Source organism: Rhea americana, unplaced genomic scaffold (assembly GCF_003343005.1).
Source record: "Rhea americana isolate MKP2758 unplaced genomic scaffold, rheAme1 scaffold_30, whole genome shotgun sequence".
NCBI classification, from domain to species: domain Eukaryota; kingdom Metazoa; phylum Chordata; class Aves; order Rheiformes; family Rheidae; genus Rhea; species Rhea americana.
Genome location: NW_028186424.1, coordinates 5,139,642 through 5,166,575, shown reverse-complemented (window position 1 = coordinate 5,166,575; position 26,934 = coordinate 5,139,642). Strand labels below are relative to the sequence as shown.

At 42.1% G+C, this 26,934-nt stretch overlaps 1 protein-coding gene across 2 annotated transcripts; it reads right to left on the bottom strand.

Annotated features, from left to right (window-relative positions):
• Window positions 1-177: 177 nt before the first annotated feature.
• SLC75A1 (solute carrier family 75 member 1) lies at window positions 178-26,934 on the bottom strand. Of its 2 annotated transcripts, none has more exons than XM_085309642.1 (13): window positions 26,831-26,934; window positions 23,876-24,065; window positions 22,144-22,240; window positions 17,883-17,986; window positions 16,772-16,930; window positions 14,743-14,931; window positions 10,428-10,536; window positions 9,341-9,452; window positions 8,057-8,165; window positions 5,777-5,867; window positions 4,022-4,069; window positions 2,356-2,445; window positions 178-966 (listed from the first exon to the last, which is right to left on the bottom strand). In XM_085309642.1, the coding sequence occupies exons 2-13, from the start codon at window positions 24,044-24,046 to the stop codon at window positions 860-862; spliced, it is 1,386 nt and encodes a 461-aa protein (XP_085165768.1). In that variant the 5' UTR covers window positions 24,047-24,065; window positions 26,831-26,934; the 3' UTR covers window positions 178-859. The 2 variants fall into 2 exon arrangements, with proteins under 2 accessions (XP_085165768.1, XP_085165767.1); XM_085309641.1 differs by lacking the exon at window positions 26,831-26,934 and adding an exon at window positions 26,271-26,453.

Sequence of the window (26,934 nt, the reverse complement as noted above, 5' to 3'; positions counted from 1 at the left end):
CCCCCCCTCCCAGCTTGCTGCTGTTGCTGAGAAACCCTCTGAAACCGTGCCGCGACGCAGCACTGTGTTACTCCCTGTAGGAGGCTTTTGGCACCTAATGTTGAGCTCCAGCTCCAAAATGGAGTCATCCTTTTACACGGACGTATTAGCTTAACTGCAGTTAACTGAGTAGGCAGCTGTACACTAACCGTTTATTTGTAATGCAAAAAAGAATAGTACTTTGGCATCAAGAAAATACTGTATAGTATTAGGAGTGTAAAACGTCTCTCAGTTTATTTGTATGTTAAACACAGTCTACCTGTGACAGAGCATCAGTCGGCTCAGGAAGCCTGTAGTCTTTTGGTTTTGATTGTCATGTTTTAAGGCAGTTGATTAAACCCTTTACTCCACTTACAGTTTGTGCAAATCTTGTGACCCCTCTACAGAAACTTCCCTTCAGTTTCAGAGCGTTCTGGTGTACTTGTTCTCTGCTAGTTAAAACAGACAAGACGGCCCTCTGCACAGGGGCTTGGGCCGTGCTTTTGGTCTAGCTCTTGATAACGACAAACTGAGAGCAAAGGCAAGAACTGTGTACGCCGCAGATACTGGATTGACGCAGCAGCTGAAGCCCTTGCGGTTCATAGGCTTTTGTAACTGGGGTATGTAGTGCAGCAGTGGTGCTGTAACACCAGTCGCAGCTTGCCCAGCCTTGTATGATGTGTTACTCAGCTGGCGCATACTTTACTTTTCTTCTTGTTCCCAAATTGGCCGTTGAATATGGCCTTCCAGAAGATCAAAAGGCTCATTCCAACTCGATTAGCAGAGTCAAGGGGCAAGCGGCAAGTCTTGTAGAGGTCACTGGTAACTATTTGCCATCCCTTTACTCCTCCTTTGTCTGCTGTTTTACAGAACCAAGCAAAATGAAAGGGACCAGGAAGAAAGCGCTGCAGATGGTGAAGCAAATCTCTGCCCCAGCCAGCCAATAAACTGAAAAGGAAACAAGATTTAGTTACTCAACACTCCTCTAGTCCTTGCATGCATTTAGACAGGCATTCAAAGCTACCATTTTCACSAACTTACTGGTACAAATAAGAATAGTGGTGCCAGAAACTACTGAATCGTCTGCCCCTGTAATTCCTTGCTTGCATGCAAGTCATAAACAGGCACTGTTCTACAGTCATCTTGCTGGTAACAATTTGCTTCCAATGAAGCAGTATGTTAAAAATGGTTGTTTTTAAATAAGATATTTTCTTTCTTGCCAGTATAGCAAGTGGGACAGTTCTTGTTCGCCTCCTTATTTCATTCATTCAGCTTTAACTACTAGACAACTTAAATTCTTTGCTTCTACCACCTTCCTGCTTGGCTGCTCCGGGTGAAAGCTTCCTGCGTCTCATGAAGGGCTCACGGTTGGTATCTGTCTCTTCACGTTAAGGATGCAGAATGTAATGCCTTGGTGGGCAGGAAAGTGTAGTGCAGGTGCTGCACACTGGTGTGGTTTAGCAGTAAAACACGCATTTTTGTCTTAGCACTCTTTTTTTCTTTATTTCTTTTTTTTCTTTTTTCCTTTCAAAAGTCTGTTTATGGGAGTGCTAGCTGAGGTACAGGGCATTTGCACCAGCTGGATCAGTCAGGAAACAGGGTCTGGCTTTGCTCACAGCTATACACTAGGTCAGAGTTAAAGCGCTGACCTGCTCTGCAGCTGCTTCCCCTCGCTGTTCTGTCCCTTTAGGTTATGCTCGCTCTTTGGGGGAGAGGTTTGTCCTGAAGTGGCTGGACCTAGTACAAGCCTGTACCTGCACTAAGCCAGAGAGCTCAGACAACCTCAGTCTGGATACTGCTCTGCACAATAACCACCCTGAGCTCCGGCAGCCTAAGTACCGCCTGGGGTGGGGGAGGGGGAGGATACGTCTGACATAGAAGAAATGGTCTTTTTAAGGCATTGCTCATTTAAATAAATGCACATTAGGGGTTGTCCCTGCTTAATTTGTATCATCTCCTGTGCAGCTTCAAGAGCTGTGGGGAACCAAGTACTAGTTTATCACTGGTGCAAAGGAGACCTGGTTTCACRCACTCTTGCTTGTTGAGAGCAGCCCTGGCCCACGGGGCCCCTCCACCTGCACAGCAGCATGCTGGGCTGGGTCAGTATGATCTCTTGCTGGAAAACGATCAAGTCAGGCAAAACTTCCTGTGTAATTTCTCTCTGCTTGTACTTGTTTTCGTTTATTTATTAGTGAGGCTTTTTGTTGCCCTTTCCGTGCAGCTCTCAAGGGTGCCTACCACAGACAGATTTATGGCTCTAAAACACACGCTGCGTTTCCTGTCCCGGTTTCCTCCGAACACCCCCGGGCCATGGGCGCCCCACCASGGCTCACTCACCTGTGGCTGACAGGACAGGTCCCAGGGCCCTGGCAAGGGCACCCAGGCTCCTCAGAATACCCATGACTCTTCCCTTCTGGCTGGCAGCACCTGTGTGAGCAGAGAACCATTACTGAGGCTGTTCTGGGAACAGGGCCTGACAGGAAGGGGACTGCAATAGCTCTTGTAGCCTTGGTGTGCTTTTGGGKTTGTTTCCTGCAGGCATCCCCCCTTCCTTCCTATTTACCAGTCACTGCTCAGGTTACGCTGTCTCCCTTCCATCAAGGTAAACATGTTTTTGCTTCACTGAGAAAATGCTAGGACTTGTCATGAGCACCTGTCTACCCACAGCCTGTTGCAGCACAGCACAAGAAAAAGAAACACCCCCAAACAGAACAAAAACAAACAAAGAAACAGCAACAACAAAAAAGCTCTGCATGCTACACAAGAGCTGTGCTTCCATCCCCAGATTTTAAAGCAGTTTTACAGATTGGCTGAGAAGGTTCAAGTGCACAAGAGATGATACAAAAGCATAGTCCATAGAAAAAAAATACAAATAAATAAACCAACCCATAGTTAAAAATGCAAAAGCAAGTTATATAAGTAAATATCACTTCAGTAGTAAGAAAGAGCCTTATTTTTTTTTTTACCCTTCAGTCAGTATTGCAGTGCTGGTAACCTTGATCATGGACCACAGCTAAGGCCCTGTCCCTTCCAGATGGCACCGCGCACTTTACAAGTTTAGCTAACAGCCAGTGCCACAACTGCGTTTCTGCTCTCAGGGCTCAGCGCATTGCTGGCAGAGACGGCTACTGTCGCCTTTAGGGAACCCAGGCCCCTCCCTGCCCAGGGTTGCTGGTGGCCTTTGCTCAGGACATTAATTCCTTGCCCACTGGTCATAATCCATTTAATCATAAAAAAAAAAAATTTTTTTGCTTCAGGTTTCTTCATCACATGGGAACAAGCCAAGTCACACAGTAGAAAACTGAAGCATGATACTGACATTCATTATCAACAGATTGTTTGTCAAACTGATGCTGTTTGATCTGATAGCATGTTATGAAATGGTGACAATTTTCAGAACCAAGTACTATTATTAGTTTTGCTTTTTCCTATTCTTCCTTGTGGGATGCTCCTGGATTGCCCAGGTTTGGGATATTGTCTTCTCACCCCCAGGAGTCCCATCTCACTTCCCCTCTGTGAAGCGAGTACATAGGCCGTAGGACTTCTTAAGGCCATAGCACCTCCAGCATGACACAGCTTTCATTCCTGCCCAGTGATCCCTCTCCCCACATCACAGCACAACACATTCTGAGGTAACTATGCTTGCTAGTCACTGCCTATACTAAAAAAGGAACAAGGCACAAATTCCCAGAAGGGCTTTTTTCTAGGCTTTTAGTCTTACTCCTGCAGACCACACTTAACACTTCAGAGTTACATCACCAATCACGCACAAGTGGAGTAACCTGTTCGTTGAGCTTTAACAGATTCTGCCTTCCTTGTCAAGGCACCTGAAGGGGCAGATAGGCCAAGTCACTGGCACGTCCTTCAGCTCTGAGGTAGGCCTAAGTCACAGTAGTTCCTGTTGATGCGTTACTAAATTTCTTGGAGTTCAGTTCTGTATTTGAACCAAGTCAATAGAACGAAACCAAGCACTGCCCCTCAAAACAAGAAATGAGCCACTCACCATAGCCTGACACCACTGCTGACAAACACGGGATAACAATGGCAGCAGCTGGAAAAGTCCAGAAAAGAGACCGTCAATGAACAGCAGAAAGCTCGAAACAGTTACGACAGCAATAGTGAAAAGCACGCAGACCAAACTAGTTACTACTGCAGAGAAATATGCTGAGCTCTAGGGCATTGTATCAACAATGAATCATAAGGTTTAATCCAGTCCAATAATGAAAACATCCCCTCAAAGCCAACCTGCACAAAGAGCACAGAGCCATGAATGCTCTGAGCAGATGTTTCACATTAGCCTCTCATTCTGTGAGCCCATGGGAAAGGGGCGGGTAGGTCGGAATTACAGTCTGATCCACTAACTGGTAGTTTTCCAGATTGCTGTGGGTCTTATCAGGTGGTAGAGGGAAAGCGGCTCTTCCACACTTCAGACTGTGGCTACAGGATCACCATGTCCCCGCAGCGTACGGCTTTAGGTACTCGTGGGTAACTAACTCTCTCATTTCCTGRGACAGAAAAGTCCAGTAAGAAGAGGTTACAAAATTTTTTAATACAAAAGGCCAAGAGCTGTCAACAATAACTGCCCTCTTACTGTAATAGGGACCTCTTTGCCAAGAAGGAAGTGCTTTAAGCATACAAAGCATAATCTCTTCTAAGAAGGAAGAGACAACTGGAGAGTAGGAACGATGGACATGTTGCCTTAACTGCAGACACCCTAACCCTGGGGCGAGAGGGAAAAAGCCTCCTAGGGAAGGGCTGGTGGCTTCTGCCCAGATACGGAGCCTAGGACGACAAGGTTGCGAACTTTGAAGCGCACAAGTAGACAAAATGCAGCCCCCAGGCTCATCACTTGAGTGGGCTTTCAGAAGGAAGCTAATCCACAGACAAGATATAGATACTGAAACTTGTCAAACACATCTGGCCCTAGAGAAGCAAGCTACTAAATAGTTGCATTTTATGGTTATTTTATGATTTACTGTTAAATCAAAACTTACTTAATGCCCAAAAGTGAAGTCACCTGCTTTGGTCATTAGCTTCATTTGGAGCTTCTTAACAATAGTTAGAAGTACTGGAAGTATCTGAAAACTCTTCAGGTACTTCAGTACTCCCCCTTGTCCCCATCATAGATGGATCCAACCCCATTCATAATTGCTTCCCTGAATAAGGGCTTAAATTGACAGATTATTTATTCTAAACATCTATGCATGTCTGAAAACTATCTACACTCTTTAAAAATAATGACCAGAGTTTTGCCCTCCCCTCAAGCTTGGAGCAGGCAATGCCAGAAGGCAGAAAAGTGTCTGGCTAGCAGAGCGCTGTGCCATCAGTACCCAACAATGCTTGTGTACCCTCAGCTCCTGCCCAGCCTGAACATGTGCTCCAGCCTTCACCTTCAGATCATGCAGCTCTCTTCAGCCTACTGTCTAAGAAATAATGCAGGCACTATAGCAGTGTAAGGAAATGTTTTTCCATTTTTTTCCAAGCTGGGCTATTTAGTTAGGAAAAAAAAAAAAAAAAAGGCTCAAGAATTCCACCATGAGCACTGGTGATGCTTCCAAGTATCACCATGGCAACCTCCTGGGATACAAACAGCATCAGGAAAAAGAACAGATACTGTTTCTCCCAGATTTTATAAAAAGAGAAGTCAACCTGTTACTTACTGTTCGAAATTAAAGCAGATCCTCTTAAATGGAGTGATTAAATCTATGAAGAAAATGTATTTACTTATTTATACTTCAGTGCTTTTTGAATAGCTCACCAAAAGAGTACAGCAACAGTCCAACACTCAGCATGGTCACATTTGCAGCCCACCCAATTAACAAGAAAGCTGGAATCAGCAACATTATGGCCTGCAAAATGAATGAGTCACACTATTATATCAAAGCCATACTTGTAAAAGCCTAACTCTAGGTAACCTGGCAGTTTCATCCTACTGAAGGAACTACATTTAAGTTGGAGGCAGAAATCCCTTTCTTCCTGATATTTCAAATGCATTTGGATGGCCACACATCAGCACAGTCTACTCTTCTGTTCTCTTTTGCTAATAATCATATGATTGCAGTCACCTATAACATAGGCTATAGTTATCTCACAGCTGAGTTAAACTGAGGGGAAAACCACACTTTTTTGCAGATTTCTCTTCCCTACACAATCTACTGGTTTTGATTTTTCTTGTTCTATGGTGAACTGCAGCTAAAGAGCTAAAGCTAGATTTCTCTATCTCCACAGCTAGTAAAAAAGATCAAAAAGCTTATGTGCAGCAGAACTACTTCCTCTGCTTTTTCTCTCCAGCATTAATGGATTCTGAGGGTTACATCAACCCCTCTGGAGCTTTCACAGACCATAGTTCTAGAGCCAAGAAGAAAAAATGGTGGGGGGGGGAGGAGGAAGAAGGGGAATGGAATTTGAAATCCCAAGGCAAAAAGAAAAAACATTCTCTCTCTCTCTCTCTTCTGAGTGCCTGGACTCCAGGTGCCCGGTGATCTCTTCCTCATGCACAAAGCTTTCACAGGAGGGAAAAAAAAAAAAAGTCACTGTATCTCACAAAGAGTTTTAATTTCACTCCCTGCAATGGTCTCATTTTGAAAACTCAGTTGCAAATAAACTACTGTAATCACTATGCTAAAGAGAGGTCACACTTATAATGTGATCCAGATTCATAAACCAGTTGCCAGTGTAGCTACAACAAAAGGACAAACTCTCACAAAAGCCACTCAAGCCACATACACTCACAAAAGAGCGCCCCAGGGCTAGCAGGTTTCTGCACTGTGCATGTGGCTGTTTAGTAGCAGTGATTGGCCTAGACCAGCTAAACTAAATGAGTATTTTGGAGGCAGCTACACTTCTCTGTGCAGGAAAGCAGAAAGAGTATAAAAGCTAGAGAGGCGAGCCATGGTTTGCATAAACTGTGGGGCAGTGACAGCAAATGGGGAGGGAAGGAGGAGGAAGTTGATGCAGCAGATAGAGCAGCACCAACACAGCAGTGGATTCATCTATCTGCTTTCATTCATACAGTGATGTTCGGTACATGATGTAGCAGGGGAATCATTAATTTTCGCCTGCCAGGGAGCAGGGTGGATATGGTTTCACCATCAGAATTAACTTTTAAGAAAAGCTGAGTCAAGTCACTGGGATGCAGCGGAGCTTGTTCATCTTTCTACTCTGTCATGTGTTGAAATCACACTGGCCTGAAAATTATGTGCAATAAATTCCTAATGGCTTTAACAGTCCAAAAATATCTATCATTGAGCGGCCAACAAAAGAAGTTTAGAAACACTTGAAACCTGTTTTCTTTAGTTCTACATACAAACATCTATGACAAACATATCTCATTGTCCCAGAACTTCACGAGCTGCAGGGAGCTGTTCCCTGTTACTTGCTAAAAAGAGACAAGAAAAAGATAGAAATGCACACTTTTGTCAGTGAAACTTTTACCTCAGTGTTGGTACGTGCTATTGTTACATGTACTACTGGAGATCACAAATTGAAGATCAGAGAAATAATTCTGTTTCTTCCTGCACACCACCAAACATAGTCTAGGGAAAGCCTGTCAAGCATGCATTGCCAGACTAATGATGTCCCTGAAAATAACTTGCCAGGAAGAGATCAACTATAGCAGTTTTAACAGTTTCAATGTCTGTATTGCAAGAGAAATCATTAAACCAAAAACATAATCTTCACAGCACCTTCCCCCCTTTACTTGCACAGGCAGACACTCAGTTCTCATTGCCTGCAGCATAGATATCTATGAAGACCTTAAAGTTTCAATAATATCTTAGTTGATATAGTGGAAATAGCTCTCATGTTCTGATGTTTGGTTATATTGCTAAATGACTCTACGCCCATCAACCAGAGTCTAGAGAAGCCATTTAGCTAGACGATCGAAATAAGATAGAAGTTTCTTTTGATTTGATGAGTACAGCTGTAGCCTCCAAGCACCCATCATAGTTCTTTGGACTGAAAATTAATATAACAGATTTGTGGGGAGAAAGAAAAGAAGAATGCATTTTTTTTTAATATATAGATATATATATTTTACCCTTTTTACAGCTCTGATTTCATTTCCTGGCTTGATTCGGCGAGCATAGCCTCCCTGGATCACAGCCATTGTTATTCCAATAAAGAAAAACATCTTGCCCTGCTGCATACTAGAAGGGAGGCAAAAGAACAAATTATAGAGAATCATGCACAAAGCATTCCACCCTGGGATTTATAGGTCCAGTTTAGATCATTTCCTGAATAAGATAAAATGCTTTTAGAATTAAATATATATTTTAAATATATATTTAATTGCCACGACTCGTGCAGAGCTTGATCAAGGTCACCAAGGCACAACACGGGCTGTGGCCCTGGCATGTTGCTGCTGATGTGTACACTGAGAAGCCAGCATTGTCACTCTCTGCATCCTTAAATATTTCTTCAAATCTCCCCTATTTACTAACTAGCAAACTATGTGGATATTCTCAACTCAAACTTCTCACCTCCATAACTAGCTTGTTTATCRTAAAGCCTGTACTGTGGCATAACACTGTATGTCACACTGCATACATATCCTGGAAGAACTGCAGAGAATCAGGTTTAACATAGCGGAAGATGTTTCCCTGATGCACATATATTAGGTAAGCTGCTATAATGGTTTCATTCCCTGTAATGAAAGACAGGGAGAGATGAGACAAAATAGTGAGTATTACTCAAAGGAAAGGATACACATAGCAGAATCAAGCTGCAAGATCATGTTCCCAGACTTCCGAATCTTCCTCTGAGCTGGCAGGAAAAACACCCCAAGCTAGGCTGTTTTTAGTGAATTCTGTTCTACTTCTTTAGTGTTTGGCTAAAGGAAATCAAACTGTATGATGTAATGACCGCACACCACATGCAATGCAGAACTTTGATGAGCAAATATAATCACACAACTATCTCTCTGCCCTTTGCCTTTTTTGAACTTCAAGATTTGTTCTAATATTGAAGTACTCTTCCGAGGAAGAGGAGAAAAGGTTTTATGATAACCAGTACCACTAGCCCAGCTATACATATTTTCAGGTCTTCTAGTTTAATCTCTGTGTATTGATTTTCTCTAGGTACTAGAAGTTGTATATTCAATGAATACTTCCTTTTGTAATAGAAAGTGTGCATATTTTTYTTAAATTTTTCATACAAAGCCCATCTATAATTGAATACAATAGTTGCTTTCTTGGCGTTTTTTAACTGAGTGTTACTCATCTCTTAAAGCTATTCTTGAAAATAAATGAAGAAGCCTTAAATTAATCTTTTGGAAAATATCCCAGAGACAGTATAAAATATTTATCTTCTATGCATGCTCTACCTGTTGAACTGGAATCTCTGGTGAGTGAGAAAACTCAGTGTATACTCCAGACCAGAAAACAGGAAGAGGTACAGGAAATAAGCCAGGCCCAGGATTTTGAGATTCTGAAAATCTGTTTAAAAGAAAAAAAAAAAGTGGCATTTTCCAAGTATCACTAAAAAAATGTAACAGCACTATATATATATATATATATATATAAATAAAAAAAATCTGGAAAAGGTCTTACTTCAGATGCTCATTTTAAATAACCATATAAGACACATCACAAAATAGATTCTGCCCACTACACTAGCTTCCCTTGTATGGCAAGAGGGGGAGGCCAAAAAGCCTGAACTTTGTGTCTGTGACACTGTGCTCCCACTCGCCCAATCCAGCCCCTCTGCCTCACACTCACACTGTCACCTATTTCAGAATACATGTATATATATTTAAGATGAATACCCGTATTCTACTTAATGCCTTGGAATGTCACTTTCAGGACTATATTGCACAGAACTACCTATGGTCTGTGACAGATTATTTTGCTCGGTTTTCTGCTAATGCAGTGCTTAATAGGTTTTATCCTAAGTAGCAAATATTATTCCTTTCCTCTGATGCAACAGTAAGGAGGACTGAATGATTAGCTGATGTGCCTGGCAAACATTGATTTATTTTCTATGGCTTAAATAATTTTATATAGAGAAATGCTCAGCTCAAACCCCACCTCTCCAAATCTTGAAGAGAGAARTAAGATTCTAATCTGAAATTTCCTAGTTTGCAGCTTGGATTGGCAAAATTGCATCTTCCTTTCTCATGCCCTGATCTACCTCTTCAGGTCACTTCACTTCCTGCAGCCCTGAAGAAAAAGTGCAGTAGTCATGAAGTAGCACATCAGAAATCCTCAAAACACTAGTCTCTATTCCCACTAGGGTGGGAATAACAGGGCCAGTGTTCAAGGGAACTTGTAGTTCCCTGTTTGTAAATTAACAATGTGGGTTTAAAAAGAGTGAACAGARTGCTGCTTCTGAGACAGTCAGACTAAAGACTTCACATAGAAGCCACCCCACATACAAGAAAGACATAATACAAAGAGCCAGCTAACACTTACTCTTCTCTGAAGGGGAATCCCTTCCTCGGGTAACTGCAGAGAACTGAAATAAAGCCAAAGGACTGAGCAAGTCTACTGTGGCCTGAAATCCGGACATCACAGAAGAGATCTAGTTAGAGAAAGAAATATGTTTCAAAACTGATATAACAACTGGAATAAACAGTAAATCAAAAAAAAATCCTATACCTAAGCAAATTATCTGAGATGAAACAAGACAACTGGTCCTGGGGTCTGAATTACCCCAATAATATCCCAGACATTCTGGATACAGAACTGGCACCAGCACTATTACTGAAAGGTAGGACATTGCTAGCAGCTTTTACTGAGGACAGAAAACAGGTTCTTCCCTGTAATGTAACTGTCTTAAAAGGGGGGGGGCATTTATTTTCCACAGGAACAGACTGAAAGTGGCTTTATTTGGTTAACTTTATGCATCATCCCTCATGTCTGAAGAATATTTTGGGGGGTAAATAATGGCGTATCTGCCTACAATGAGCAGCTGAGGATTTGCTTATGTGTCATAGGTCTGAGAACAGTATCTATAGCATATCAAGAAACAGTCTGCTCTGATACTTATGGATCCTTTCACCAGCCAGTGATACCTCCTGGGGAAACAGCTTTATAAAGGGGGAAAAAATAATTTGTAGAACTTCTGGTCTTTCTACTTCTGGCATCTCAACTTAGTTATTCTAGTGACATTCTCCTTGCTGCTCATCAAAATAGCACTTAGGAGATGCTTATTCTTTCATCTATACTGATTTTTTTTAATTTTCTTATTTTTTAGTCCAAGGTGTAGAAAATTAAAGAAAATGTGGAAGAAGAAATAATATCTGATGTTTTAAGGAAACAATTCCTTTTAAAGTAGGAGAATTTAGGCTGACACTTCACATGACAGTCACAGAAAGAGATAAAACAGACTCAAGAATCCTGAATAATCATACTCAGCATTTCACATCTTCAAAGTGCTACACAGATTTACCTGGTGAACTTCCCTCTCATCCCAGTTAGGAAGCGAGGGTGAGAGGCTGGAAAGGAGGGAGATATTCCCCCTTTTAGGGCAGAGATTTAAAGTCAGTATCAGTSAGACTGGGTCTTTAGCGCATGGCCTGAGCACTCATACAGACTGGATTTCAGAAGAGGTAGAAACAAAGCCAACTTTAAAATGATATTAACACAACCCCTGTCTTGCTCTGATTGACAGAGCTACTGAGCATCCAAAAGCAAAGCTCTGGAGTCCCTTAGCCCACAACAGCAATCAGTCCAATATGTAATACTGTTTCCGCATAAAGTCCTACAGCTGCTGATCCACAGATGAAATAGATGTGGCAGGGACTTTATTCCTTCTTCTATCCCAYGTATTGCAGATGGTAAAGAGACGCTCCTAAGAAGTTTTCTTGAGCTTTTAAGGAGGTCTGTTAAAGTATTTCCTGAAGCTTATAACTTGAAGTTATTTAGTGTGTACACATTTTGAATTATTATCCATGTCAGAGAGGGTGCCAAGCTGTTTTGGACTACAAGGCTGACTTTAGTTTGGTCCAGAGAATTTGTCTTTCATTCATTCATATTATATATTTCATATATTATATACACACACACTATATGTATGTATGTATGTATGTATGATGTATATGTATATATAGTATCTTCTACTGCTATTCTTGCCCCAGAAACAGTGGTCTAGAAGCAACTTCATCCACTGACTGCTAACTGTTTTTAAACTGACCAAAGTGTTTCAATACTCCCAAATAACAAAGYTACATGGCCAATTTCCATGAACGTCACCAACTATGTGGAGCTTAGTTTTTTGGTAGGTTCATGCCAGTCTCTAACCTGTATTTAATCTCTATACTTTTGATTTATTATTCAAAAATTGCTCAGTTTTACTTTATCGTCACTTCAAGCACCTCAAACAATAGCCACATCCTCACAGTACCTTTAAATACTGTTTACCCTATTTTACTCTAACACAAAGAGACCAAGTAACATGTTATAAAATCACAGTTTTTGTTCAAATAGGAATGTAGCCTGAGCCTTCCAAGCTCCAGTCTACACCCTTAGCCTCCAAATCATACACTATTTAGTGTGCATAGAGGAAAAGCCTTTTGTTTTCCCACAAGTTTGCTAATGATGCTGCACAGCCTTACATATAGTCCCTATAAGACACAAAAAATTTCATTGTTAGACCCTCCTTCCAGCAAGCCAGCCTTGCCTATGACTAGCTTAGCTAAAAATAGAGACTCAAAAACTCTTGAAGGAGACAGATTCTTCTCAAGACATTTCTGTTCTTCCCTTCTCCCAAGGGGCTGTTTCAGCCCCTTTACACAAAACACCAGCGTCTCTAACAGGGGAAACGTACAGATCTGCAGTCACTTTCCATCTGAGAAACTTTGGAAATTAGAAAAAGGGAAAGAAAGATAGCAAAGAACTCTGTTCTCTTCGGATTAAACCTCAGCCTTGCTCCTCTGTTCCCCTTCACCTTCCCCTTTCTACAATTCATCAGAAATAAATGTGAAATAATTCTCTTGGCTACTATGGAAAAATGAATGATATCATCTCAAGGRTATCATGAGAACACAGCATATTTCAGGGAAACAGACATCTGATCCTATTGACACATCCTTCTACCGGTTATCATTACCATTTCCCCTTTTTACAGCTTTGTCCTTCTACCACATCCACTCCTACTCCAGAAACACCTGCTCCAGCTCAGCCTAGCCAAGCTCCAGAAAGGAAGCCAACATATCCGCCTTTCCCCTGTCATCCAGACACCATGAAAACTGCTCCCTTCCCACTTAGAAACTGTGAGAAAGCACTCAAGAAAATAGCAAAGCAGCCTAGGATGCCTAGCAGCCAATTGCAAATACTTCAGAGCAAAAAATCACCTCATGTAGTCTGACAGGAAACAGCACAAAGACACTAAACACTGATACCAATCAGAGGAAGCTCTGAGGCCAGAAAAAAGTGTGTCTCATCAGCAACTGAACACCTTGTGTATTTTGCATGACTGGGACCTGGCTGCATGACTTTGAGAGTCATAAATCCACCCCATACAATAACTACTGCTGCACAGAGATAGAGCCCAAGAAAGAAGGGACAGAGTTTCATTTTCTTAGGAAAACTCAATTATATTGAATAACATGGACCAGTTTATCCRAAGAACTCTCAAGAGTTCATTGTACATTCATAAAAGATCCTGAAGTCCTCTTATCTTTCTACAGCCTGTAAAGCAAAGACAATTACATTTAGAATATAATTTCACTCTACAGTACCTCCCTACATCAGCAGGTTGTCACCACCACAGAGTGAGCAGCTCTAACCAAGAACAAGATTTTGTTTTATTTGAAATGTTTAGAAACAGCCAAATACGAAAGAGGAACAGATGGTGAACAAAAGAGCTGTAAAAAATAAATGTAGAGCTTGGGAAGATATGTGAGCAACCAATTTCACATGAGAGACAAGCTGCTGGGAAACACTCAGGGCAGGTCTAGAGTTTTGCCAGGACAGGCACACCAAAGACAAAAGCTTCCTGAATACTCAGTGTCAAATGGATTTGGCTGTCCAGAGACCAAGCATGCTTCAAGGGCAAAGTGCTACTTAAAAACAACGGATGATAGGAAACATCCAGCCCATCTCAAAACCCTGAGTCAACAGCATTTCAACCAGATACCTAGGACTGAATATAGTCTTTCCCACACTAAGGTTCCAACAGACTTTCTCAGATACTGCTTGGACAGTGTCCAATCATACAGTATTAAAATCACAGTGCTAGTGATTTTAGGTTTTCCCCCAAATCCAAAAAGTCACTGAATTTTAGCAGATGTAAGTATTTTCTATGTGTGGAAGACAGCACAGCTTGGAGATTGGAGTCATTTGCTACATAAGGGTTCGAATTAGCCAAGCGAAGATAAGATAAAACTTAAGAAAATTTCTAAAATCCACATTCTGATGCATGTGCTTTTCAGATTGGCTGAAATTCCTCCCCAGGGAGATATTGTGATCAAATTCAAAATTCACCTTCTCCCTCCCAGGTTCTCCTTAGTTTTTGAGAACTTTAAACCCAACACACCAAAAGCAGCAATTAAGCAGCTGTGTTAGCTATACATGTTTCTTACATTACATTGGCTTAGGAGGTAGGACTGTCATATAACCATKGCATTTTGTTGCCAGCAGCTTATAGAGTATTAAAACCCAGTCCCAAGAACAAGCTAAATTTCTGGGATATTGGCTCCCCGTCTTCATTTCTTCCAGTATTCCAACATTTCTTAAATCCTGTCCCTGCTTGCAAGAAACAGAGATCTTCAGATTTTTCACTTACCCGTTTTTCTTTGGGGAGTGTCTCTGGAAGCAGGAAGAAGATGAAAATTAAATCAGCCACAGCAAACATGAGTGCTAACAATGCTGAACGAAGGAAGAAGACTTCTCCTTTCTCAGCCTCCATGGCGAGGTAAGCTCCAATCATGGGACCCAGGGTAAAACCAAGAGAGAAAGCAACACCAATCATTGCCTGCAGTGATAAAATGAACATTGACCCGTTTTAGACATCCGTCTGTTCAGGCTGCTCAGTTCTAAAACAATTTGGATTTCCTGGTATTCGCCTTAAGGAAATGCAACCAGAAACAGAATGTAGCCACCCCAAAGAAGTAAGGAGAGCACAACAAGGGGTATCGGGTATGAAAAGCTGATTTATAACTATCCCATTTTAATTACCGCTCAGACAGGAAAGTGGCAGTACCAAACTGTAACATGGTGATGGGATATCCAGGGATCCTCCTTTCACATGCGATTATGAGCAAAAGGAAGCTGGGGAGAGGAATAATGATTCTTACCTCAGGGATTACTCAACCAGCAGTTCGAAAGATCCTTCAGCCACAGGATAAACTTTTAAAGTGTAAAGCTCTTTGGAGAAGGAAGGACAGCACTATGACAGGAATTCACAGTGATGTCTATAGCTCCTAAAATGCTTTAACAATTTCAGTATATAGGAACATATGTCTGACAGAACAAACAGGCTGAGAGGTTTTCCAGAACAACCTGAAGCTAGTGCAGACAATTTATTAACTCACTATTAAACCAGCATATAAGAGGTAGAATTTGCATACACTAGATGGAAACTAAAAAGAACACTGATCTGACTCATCCTCAGTCAGTGAGGATGTGAGACTGTTTAAAAATACAATAGTGCAGGATCTGGCTCATTTTCTTTAAGAGACRTTCAGAGATGTATGTGCATGCAGGTCCCAAACATTTGCCATCCCAGGACATTATCATCCTGCTTCACAGAGTCTATTTTACTAAACCTATAGTACTAAATTAAACAAGAACAGGGCATGCTCACCCTATGGTTTCTGGCCCTATTTCTACTTGCCCCAATTAGCTCCCTCTAAAGTAATGCCCCAGTACAGTTTGGGAATAGTATCAATCAGGATTCTTCCCAGAAAGCAGAACGGACATGCTCTCTCTACTTTGCAAGAAGGGAAATGAAGTGAAGGAAGTTTAGCCATATGCATGTCAGCCAAGCTGTACTAAACTTCTTGTTCTCAAGTCTTAAAGATAGGTCCTGACCCATTTTATTTACTAATGCTGTATGGCTACACCTATCCATAAATAAAAATATGTTTTGTCTCATCAGGGCTATAATAAATTGCTTGGAAAATACATTATCACTGTGAAATCGAAAGTTTTCCTCTTCCTAGAAGCAGCTGTTCCACATAGTGGTCTATAATCTGGTAGAAGTTTGGGCCCTAAAGGTTTTAGAGGGAGGAGGAAAACAAAAAAAAAAAAAAAAAATCAAACTGGCAACCCACAGGCAAAGTTCAGCCTGCAGGATGCTTCCATCTGTCTTGCTGCCTTTCAGAGGAGAAAAGGGCAGAAGCTCGTACTGCGCACTGCTCAGTCAGCCAAATGCCACATCATTCACACACTGAGCTCAGAACCTGAAACTAATGCAGCATCCTAGGACAGCAGAAGGTGCACTGTAATGCTGCTGCAGCTAGAGTTTGGGAAGGTGATTATAATTGGGTGCCAGCTGTCAAAATTGGGCCATTCTGAGATAAAAGATCTTTTAGTTTCCTCAGCTGTTACAGTCAGTAACACAGTTATTAGCAAGAATAACAGCTCTACAAGTAGTTTTTCCATCTCTAGGGCATGTGCATTTTGCTTATAGGTAAAATTCATTGGCATATAAAGTCTGAGAGTTGACCAGCAAAATGATCTGGCAACTTTTCAGAAGCAAGGTACTGTATAAAGGCACATTTTCACTTGATCAGGGACGATATCTTAAGCACCTGAAATCAATTAAAAGCTGGGCAGTAATCCCAAACGTATACCCTACACATGTAACTCACCATGCCCTTGCTCCGTGCCTTGGGAGAGTGCAGGTCAGCAATTATAGCTGTGGAAAGGCTGACATTCCCTTTGCTTATTCCACCTATGATCCTGGAGAGAAGAAAAATGCCGAAAGTCCTAGAGGCAGCCCACAGTGCATACGATGCTATTAAACCCATCTGCAGAAGCAAGAAAGGGTTATTTTATAAAGCATAGCAAAATTGATCTTATTTCTTCACATCTCCCAACTAAATATTTGGGGGGTGGGGGTTGTTTGTTTGTTGCTTTTTCAGCAGCTACTCCAAAGGCATACAATAGAAAATACTCCTACTGGTACAACACCAAGAATGGAACAGTGGTATAGAAACAGATATACATCCATAGAAATTAATCTCTAAAAAGTCATATAAATATTAATGTAATAAATTAATATTAATAAAGTTAGAACAGCAAGGAAAGTCTGTAGCTGAAAAGTAACTAAACCAATTGTAAATTCTGCTCCATTTGTTCCCACCATCAAGAAAATTTTAAGTTCAAAAGGATCCACAGTTCTGGGGCTTTAATTTCATAATAAGCTATAAGCACACATCCTTATGTAATTCATTCTGAACAACCATACAGGATAAAGGAATTTCTATGTCATATATTGCCAAGATCCATCATATATGTACATACTTGCTCTGCACTGCTTCTAGAACCCCCTCCTCTAACTAACAACATAGAAAACTGCTTGGAGAATGTTTGTTTTCATAATAAATACATCTTATACTGCTATATAGCACTTTCTAACCAACAATCCCCAAGCTCTGTAAAATAGATTATGAAGTGATCAGCCCTCATTAGGCACTTGAGGAACTAAAATATACAGGAATTAAGTTTAACATTTGCAAACAGGATGTCTGAAGACAAGATTCCTGTATACAATAGCAAGGGCTTTTGGAAAAATTACAGAAAGGGGGACCCAAAAGCACTCAGCAATTGGAAATGTAGTCAAGTGACTTGTCAAGAAAAAGCCAGCAACTATCAGACCTAGAACTTTAAATTTCCCAATCCTTTTTGCTACTGACAAGGCCACAGCGCCTTTAACTGCATATTGAAACAGTGTGACTAAAATCAGTGTAAGACACATACCACTGTCATCAAAATGACAGGCCTTCTCCCCAAGCAGTCTGACACTGCACCAGTGAGTGGAGAGGAGAAAAACTGCAGGATGGAAAAGATTGAGCCAATCAGACCTAAAACAAAACAAACCAAAAACAATTAGACTTTCTACATTCATTTTAAATGCACAGACAGCCAAGATGTTCTAGTTTTATCACTCTCCATCATGTCTCTAAAATACACACACAATTAAATGTTAAACAACCAATGCAAAGAACAGTTCTGTCTCTGGAACCAAGCTACCCTCAAAACGTACCTTCCCCTGTTATTTAACTGGGGGGACAAATACACAGACAGACCAGAGTATTATGGATAAGCTAGATGATTCACTGATTACTTTCTTGGTAAGAAGGGAATATCAAACTCACTGGTTGTAACAGCACGCAGATTCTCCAATGTCTCCCTGACTGACAACATACATTTTCTGTTCCCAATGTGGAGATAATGCAATCTTTAAAAGTCATAGTTCTTTTAACAATTTTTTTGATTGTTTGAACCTTATTCTGTCACATTTAATTAGCTACTCCTTCCTTCTTGTCATGGGAGGAAGGACATAAGTACTACTGTTAGTAAAGCAGGTAGTGGTAGGAGTGACTTAAACAGACTCCAAGAGTCTTTTGAAATCTGCCTCCTACTTCTGTAATCTTTAATTCCTCTTTTCTCTTGCCACTTACAGCTTCATGCACCTGTTCGCTTGCACTACACTATCAAACAAGGAGGCAAAAAGATGCCTTACTGTCACAGTTTTTCTTTAAAGAAAAACTGGATTATATAATATAGATCATTCAGCTGACAGTGCTAATTAAAGCAGACCAGAAGTTGTGCTCCCATCAACTTCAAGGGTGGCAGAATATTGATACTGAAGACCTAGGGGAGAAGAGTTGCTTATGGTAGCTCAAAAGCCCAGAAAACTGTAAAAATTCTCAGATACACACAGTGGCAGTTTATGTTGAGAGACCAAGTTTTCTTCCTTGCTTTCCTAGCACTGCAAAAAACACCCAGACATACCAAACACTTCACTGTCAGGGAGCAGCAAGAGGGGGGTTGCTCCACAAAGTCACGCACAATCTGGATAGAGCGGGCAAAGCAATGTGCAGATAGCAGGGTCCATTGGCAGTCCCAGACAAGGCAAGGTGATGAATCGGGTCCATGTAAGGTGTCCAGTCAAGACCAGCAGCAGACAAGGCCAGAGAAAGGACTGGAAACAAGGCCAAAATTCAGGACTGTTCATTGCAGGATACATGCCACCTGCAATGTAGGCTTGAAGTCCACCCAGGAGACAGGGCTAGAGGCAGCACTGGAGACAAGGCTGTATCTACAATGTAGCTCAGGCAAAGCCCAGGCCTGAACTTACATGGTGCTCCTGAATCACTGGGCAGAAGGTGTGTGAGTAGAGGCTGATCAGGGCAATTAAGGCCTATTGGTGCCCTCGGGGCCTTGACATTGACAGGGAAGGTTTCTGTCTTGCAGAAGTTGCGTTCTAAGCAGAAGATGAAAGAGAACAGAGATCCCACAAWGGAGAAAGCAACAAGACGGTCTTGTGAGTCTCTTTCCAATCCTACCCTCCACACTGCCAACAAAGGCAATACAGGAACATAGGCAACAAGACAACTGTGGTAGCCTCTGCTTAACACTACAAGTATAATCACAGCTGCTCCTGCTAAGAAGGCTACCCCTGCTTTGACAGCCTTGTTCAGCTCTGCAGGCATCCAGGAATTAAGACAACTCAATCTGGCAGAAACCTGAAACCTAATCCAGAGGAAGAAAAAAAAGGGTATCCTGTTGGTTTAGCAAGTTAGCAAGTTGAAATGGTCTATTAGGAGGCATTGCCATCAAAGTCAGCAAAAGAGAAGTCAATTATGGCATATAGTAGGTCAGCTCAGCCACTCTGCACCCTTGCTGCCTGAGGCTGCCAGGTAATTAATAATCCTTCCCATCATTACTCAATACTTCTGCCTTCTGAGATCATGCAGCAAGGAACACTGACATCCCTTCAGAGACAAACAGTCTCTGTTTTATTTGCATATTCTCAGTTACATGTTATATTTTCTTCAAGCAGCAACACAATCAGGTAGACTTCTCCAGAAGGAGCAAGCAGATTTCTCCTTCCCTTTGAAAACAACTAAGCCAGGTCAAGGTATATACACTTCCCAAGGTATATACACTTTTACAGCAGGTAAAAGGACAGGCAGCAAGCTGGACACAGCTCCCAACTCCTTGCTTAAATAGAGTATGTGAGAAGGAGCAAGGAAGAGGCTGGCAGTCAGGACTCAGAGGAGATGGAAAGTAATTTCTGAAGTACTCTAAGGAAACTGTTTTCCTACCATTCAAAGCCAGTAAGCTGACTGAAAATGAGCATAGAAAGAAAAACCTCCCTGCAAGCACACAGGGTGAAAAAAGAAAATAGTTTAAGCTTTTTAATATCTATAATATCCAAAGAAACCACTTAAAATACAKTCATAGTTATATGAATACAAAAATATACAATAATAAAGCATTTCCTATTTTTAGTTAAAAGCCTTTTGCTCATCTTGGGGGAGGCCTCAGCTCACAAACAAGAGGAGATCTAGACCGTTCCAGATAAAACTAACCCAAATACCCTCACATCATCATACACTGGAATCCCAGGATTTCCTCTTACAACTTTCTAGAACACAGGAAGCTGAAAGAGCTTCTGATGTGTAAAATGCTGTATATGCTGCACTTGAGTTAAAATAGCATGTTCTTATTACAGTCTATTTATATGTATACCCTAACACAAGCTCCTTATCCTTCCTCAAAGGCTTAAATTTAGTTATCCTTTCCAATGACCTGGATTTCCTACATTACTCCCGTGGAGCTCAGCCACATCAGCAGTGTCCTGGCAAAGGCAAATGCTTCTAAACACTGTTCAGAATGCAGGGGCAGCTGTGCCCCTTTTAACTATTAACATTTATAAGCAGTGTTGCACTACAGCTATCTAGCGGGAAAGTGGGAATTCACAAGCTTCTAAAAATGTTTCCTACTAATCGACCTTCAATCACACGAGATCTCCAATCACATGAGAATCAATTGTGAAGGGACAATAACTTCCATGACTGCACAGGGTCTAGCACAGCAGGCTCCCAACTCACACCTGACAGTATGACAATAAGGAAGAGCAGGCCTGTATTTCTGAGGCAATCTGAAGAATAAATTGGGCAAGATCATACGATAATTTTGGTTGAAAGGCACCTCTGGAAGTCATCTGCTCTGATTTCCTTTTCATAGAGTCAGCTATGATGTGAGACCAGGGATGAAGTGAGAGCTTTGCTTCGTTAGGTTTTGAAAACCTCCAATGGTAGTAACTGCAAAACCTCTCAGAGAAGCCTGTTCCACTGTCTGTCCTTACCATAAAAAGGCTTCTCTTTATATCCAGTCTGAACCTCTTTTGTTTCAACTTACGCTTGTTGCCTTTTGTTTTCCCACCATGCCCCACGGTGCAGAGCCTTGCTCTTCTTGTAGGTATTAGAAGGCTCCCCTTACGTCCAGGCTGAACAAGCCTAGCTYCCTCAGCGTATCCTCCAAGAGCAGATATTTCAACCCCATTTTCCATTTTGGTGGCCTTGCTGAACTCAATCCAGTTTATCAATGCCTTTCTTGTACTGGGGGCAAGGGAGTGAAACTGGGTGTAATGTTCTAGATGTGGTCTAACAAGTGCTAATGAGCTCTACCAGGAGGGGGCTGATTACTTCCCTTGACCTACTGACCTTCCCCTGACAGCCCAGGATGCTTCTGGCCACCTCTACTACCAGGACACTCTGCTGGCTCAAGCTCAGCCTGCTGCTTGCCAGGGCCTTTATGGCGGAGCTGCTCCTCAGCCAGTTAGTGCCCAGCCTGCATCATTGCAAGGGACTGTTCCTTTCCGGGGCAGGACTTTGTATTAATTCTTGTTGAACTTCACAAGGTTCCTGTTGGTGTTTTTCTCCAACCTGTCTAGGTCTGAGGCAGAAATGAGGCTGTCCGACTCATCATTGCTATCAGTGTGATAAAAGCAAAATCATTTACAGCCTGCTTTTAAATAACRCTGTAAAACATGTCTGTAAGTTTAGTCTTTATCTATTATGTTAGTAATAGGGAAGTATGCTTTTTATATTTCTTGTCAATTCCTCCTAGTTTGTTATTCCTCATATCAACATAGCAAATAATTTCAAAATACAGAACTTTGGGATTTTTTCCCCCATTAATCCATTTCTTTGTTTACTCTCCATACCTCCAAACAACACACTGTTGTACTTCCGCTCTGGAGGCATCCCAACCATCACTGCAAACCAATCCACACCACGTTGCAATGACAAATAGAATCCATCCTGCAAAAGAGATAGCTGGTAAATAGGAGGACAGGTTTGCTGTGTCTTTGACAATAAAACARAATTAGACTATAGCAAACTAGAGACTGTGTTAGATGATCTCTTCCCTCCTTCTTCACCAAGGGAAAGTTTCCTGGTAGATCAGTTGTAATCGACTAAGAATAGCTTAAATTGGGAATGYTAATAGGCAGCAGATAATTGGGTATATAGGTGTGTGTGGGTGTATATCTGAAACTGAGCTCGCAAGCAGAAGCCTACTACTTGCTAGCTGCAGCTGGTAAGGGCTGGTTGTAAATTTTGATACCACCTGGACTAAACAGAAGTTGCATATTCTGAATCTTTCAATTAATGAAGGCACACAAGACGTGTGCTGTGCTTCTGCACATAGACTATTCAGATTGGGAAAACTGGGGTCTTGAAATTCCAGAAAGAAGTGGAGGTAGAAAGGAGGACTTAGAAGAAGGGCTCCTCAAGAAGAAAAATGTGAAGATCTTGGCTGTAGGAAAAATACTGGCAGTGGGGGAAAATCCTGGAGATTAGGGCCCATGATTTGGGTTACAGTTGAGGGAAAGATAAAGGCTAGAACAGCAACTGGAGTGCCTGAAAGAGTGGTGCATGAGGAAGGTGTGGGCTGCATAAAGTAGTCTCTCTTGAATGCCATGACTGGGGGTCTTGAACTCAAGCTGAACCTACCTTAGGGTTAAGGTTGGGAGAGAGACAAAGACTAGAGCTGCAGGTGAAGTGAGGCTGGAAAGGAGTGTGAGGGAGGTATGGGTTGCAAAAATAATTTTCCCCGATAAATTCTTCATCTTCTCCAGTAACACCTTAGGCTGGTAACTGTGAGCAGCTGTACAGCAGGAATCCAGCATGAATTTCTGCCTAACCTCCTCAGACCAGCAGCTATTCCTCTGCTGGGAAGGGAAGCCAAGACCTCGAATGAAATGCTAGGGGTGGAAGCAAGTTAGTGAGCATATGAAGTAGCAGAGTAAAAGCTCATCTTACTAGTTCTTAAATAAACCCCAGTATCCAGATCCACTACAGACYGTTGTTTACTCCATCCTGCCCATGACATCAGTTAAGTTACCAATGTGTGGCTTTACTCCTACCCCTCTCTCCACATCTCAGCATCTCACATGCAGCAGCAGCAGTGGAAAACCCCGCAAAGAACTACATTCTACTTCTTTGTCTACCAAACATGGGGGAATCTTATCAGCTAGATAAAAATATGCATCTTCCTTCAGCTAGACCCTCTATATCCAAGATTTCAGAACTAAAACTCCGCTTCACAACAATACATCTTACTTAAATGAAAGCACCCATCTTCTACGAGATGAAGGACACTGCAACATATGACCAAACGCAAAGGAAGAGACAAGGCCAGTAATTACAGGGACTAGCCCCTAAGAAATACCTGGATTTCACCCAAAACAAATCCCTCATTTTAATGAGGTAGCAAGATGGAAGTCTCATGTAAGTTCTCAAACAAATCAAGTCCACAAACAATATAAATGTGCTGAGCATTATTATTCTGCCTGTAGCTATTTGGTTTGCCCATGGAAAGGGATTTTTCTCCTATCCTTCTTTAAATATCCCATGCCCAGCATTTTTAGCAAGCTGACTTTCCCTTTTACTTACCTCAGTCTTGCTGTAATAATCAAGGATGGAAGGAAACAGTGGCAAGATGAGAGTGAATCCCAACAAGTCAATGAGGAGTGCCAGGAAGACAATTGTAATAACACGATTGCTGCTCTGCTCTTGCTCGCTGTTGACAGAGCTGCTGCTGCTTTCTCCCTCTCTCAGGGCCATTTTCCCAGACGTTCTGTTTCTAAAAACATTGTTACCCAGTTAATATGCCAGTCAATATGATGCGCTTTGCGGGCCTTTCATAAGAGTATCTTTCTGATCTATTCTTACTTTCTGTAGACCTCATAATAATAAATATAAAATATGGCTTTATTAAGCTACCTGATTTTCACAGGGAACAAGACTTCAATTCTCCAGTGTAAGACCTCTGCTCAGCACCAAGTTTGCTTTCATAAAAAAAAACAGGCTACAGGGTCAATAAGATTAAGAACTCTATTATATGAGCATTCCAAATAAAATACAGAACTAATGTGGGTCAAAACCTTTGTTAACATATGAGTAATACTAATAAAACTTTCCAAAAATATTTTTAATCAGGTATTACAGAAAACAGATTTAAAAGGGCACTCTTGGTTTTGAATATCTGCATTCAAGTAACTGACTTGAAGATTATGCCTTCAATGTATACCAAAATGAATACAATAATATCAATAACAACAAAAAGGGCAGATTTCCCAATTATTGCAGATGCTGTCCTCAAGGTAACTCCTGGAGAGCAACAACAACTCAAGTACGAACACAACAAAATTTTCGTTTTTTTTTCTGGCTCAGAGTCACTGATAGGCTTTGAGTTGAGACATCAAATGACTGAGGTAGCATTTTAGTTTTTCAGAAATATCAAGACTGTTAGCAGAGACATTTTATTTGCCAATATTCTAAATTGTCCTGAAGACCTAAACAAGGACACAGATCATTTCACATTTAGCATTCAACAGATACAGAAGCCCCATCTCTATCCTGAAGGATTTGCATTTCAACAAATATTAGAAAAAAGGAGGAATACATAAACTATGAACCTGCAAATTTCAGATTTGTCAAACTTTATGTTATATCTCAGCCATAAAACAATGAAGTCCCTTCCCCTGGAAAAAGAAAAAACAAAAACAAAAAAATGAATCTTCATTGCACTAAAAGAATAWAAAAGGAAACAGAATTTAATTCAATTGAAAGTTAGTCAATACCAAAATATCCATTGAATTTGATGAGTCAGGACTAAAAAACACTGAGCAATTTTTTAATATAAATTCTATACCAGACAAGACAGGCTATACTACACATAGAAGGCATGGCAGATATAACATCATACTACACTAACTGAAGAAAAATACTTTGTTATGTTCACCAGTAAATTTATTTTTTGTGACTTTTTTTATTGTAGTTTCAATTTACTAGAGCTGAAGCATTACTCAAGTTCAGAATCCAGGAGGGATACATGGAAGGGGGCCACCTGCAATACATTTATTATACTACTGGCATAATGCTCTTGTATCTGCTAGTGAACAGAACAGTCTGGTYATGGACTAGATCCTTTTATTTAAAATGTTAATTCATTAGCACTACAAATATTTAACATTATTTGTTTATCCAAAYGACATGAAAGTAGCTGGAGCCAAAAACCCATTCATTTAGACAAGAAGTCCCCAGCCCTGGGTCTCTCTCTAGCCAACAGTTGATAGATGTGTTTTTTATTGCCGTTCATACCTTGATTTTTCCACATTTTGTTTATTCGTCCATTGAATTGCATCACTGAGCTGAACTCTTAGACTATTTGGGAATTATGTAAACAGCATTAACATCCTTTACACAGTACTCCCACTGCCCTCGCGTGTGACTTGAACCAGTTGATGCTAGCACTGACCTTTCCTTTGGCGCAAGTTTTTGCTACATGCAATTTCCCTTATGCAATATCCCAAGCTCGGCACATTTCTGCCTTTGTGCTCCAGTGATTTTGTTGTTCAAACCTCTCCATATTTTCTGTTAGACAGGAAACTACCGTGCGTTTTGTACACCCTGGCATCCCGGTGGYAAAAACAAAACACCTCATCTCTGACACGAGGTTTGATTTCTGCAAGAGGCGCTCTTAAGCGGGGGAAAAGGAAGGAAGATTTTCCATGTAGGGAAGTTGCTTCTTCAGACACTAAGCATCCCTGACTTGCTCTATGCTGTTCCCCACGTTTCCCTAGCACTCCCTGGGGCTCCCCGTGTGTCTCCCCGGCTTGGCTGTGCGCTTCTCCTCGCTGCCACACTCCATCCTCGCAGGGCCCCTGCGGGAAGCTGGCCCGGCCCGTCAGGCAGAGCGGTGCTCATCCACCGCCAGCAACAATCTCATCCTTCTGCTATCTTCCTACCACCCTCCCCGCTCTGAAATCACACAGTACGGCTTTACCTGCGAAGCCGTGGGAAGGCTTCTCTGACTCCTTAACAAAATCCTGATTCAGGCCAACAGCAGGAGTTTCAATTGGGGGGGAAAAAAAAGAAAAAAAAAAAGTCTATTTCCCAGAACAGCCGAAGCCCAGAGGAGAGCGGCGCCGCGGGGCCGCAGCCCCGGACGCCCCCCACCGTCCCCTCCCGGCCCTCAGGGCGGCCGAACCGGCGCGCAGCGCCCGCCAAGCGCCGTCCCTGGGGATGCTGCGGGCGGGAGCCGGCTCCTCTCTGGCGGCCTTCCTCTTCCGGCAGAGGAAGGAGCAGCTCCCGCCCTCGCTGTCCGCACCGAGCGCCGCCGAGGAGGAGGAGGAGGAGGAGGAGGAGGAGGAAGCGGGCGCCACCGCCCTGAGGGGAGCCGGCGCGCGACCAACGGCTGCCGCAACGGCCGCCGCGCGCCCCCTCACAGCGCGGAGCCGCCGCCGCCCGGCCCTCAGCGCGCCGCGAGGGTTTTTTGCGTTTTTGTTTTTTTCTCTTTCCCCCTCCGCGGCAGCCGTGCAAAAAGCCACCCAAAACCCCACGTACCTCGGAGCCTGTTTTTTCTCATAGAAGTTTCCCCGTGCTGCGTTGCCGAGCAGCGCCGCTGCAGCCGGCTCTGGCACGGACACGGAGTAAAAGGCAGCCACTGA

Coding starts and splice junctions, on each gene's coding strand:
- SLC75A1 (XM_085309642.1), bottom strand. CDS start 24,046: ATGGCCCTGAGAGAGGGAGAAAGCAGCAGCAGCTCTGTCAACAGCGAG. Junction 10,537..14,742: donor CACTCCCCAAAGAAAAACGG/GTAAGTGAAAAA, acceptor TTCTCTAACTAG/ATCTCTTCTGTGATGTCCGG. Junction 5,868..8,056: donor AAATCAGAGCTGTAAAAAGG/GTAAAATATATA, acceptor TTCATTTTGCAG/GCCATAATGTTGCTGATTCC.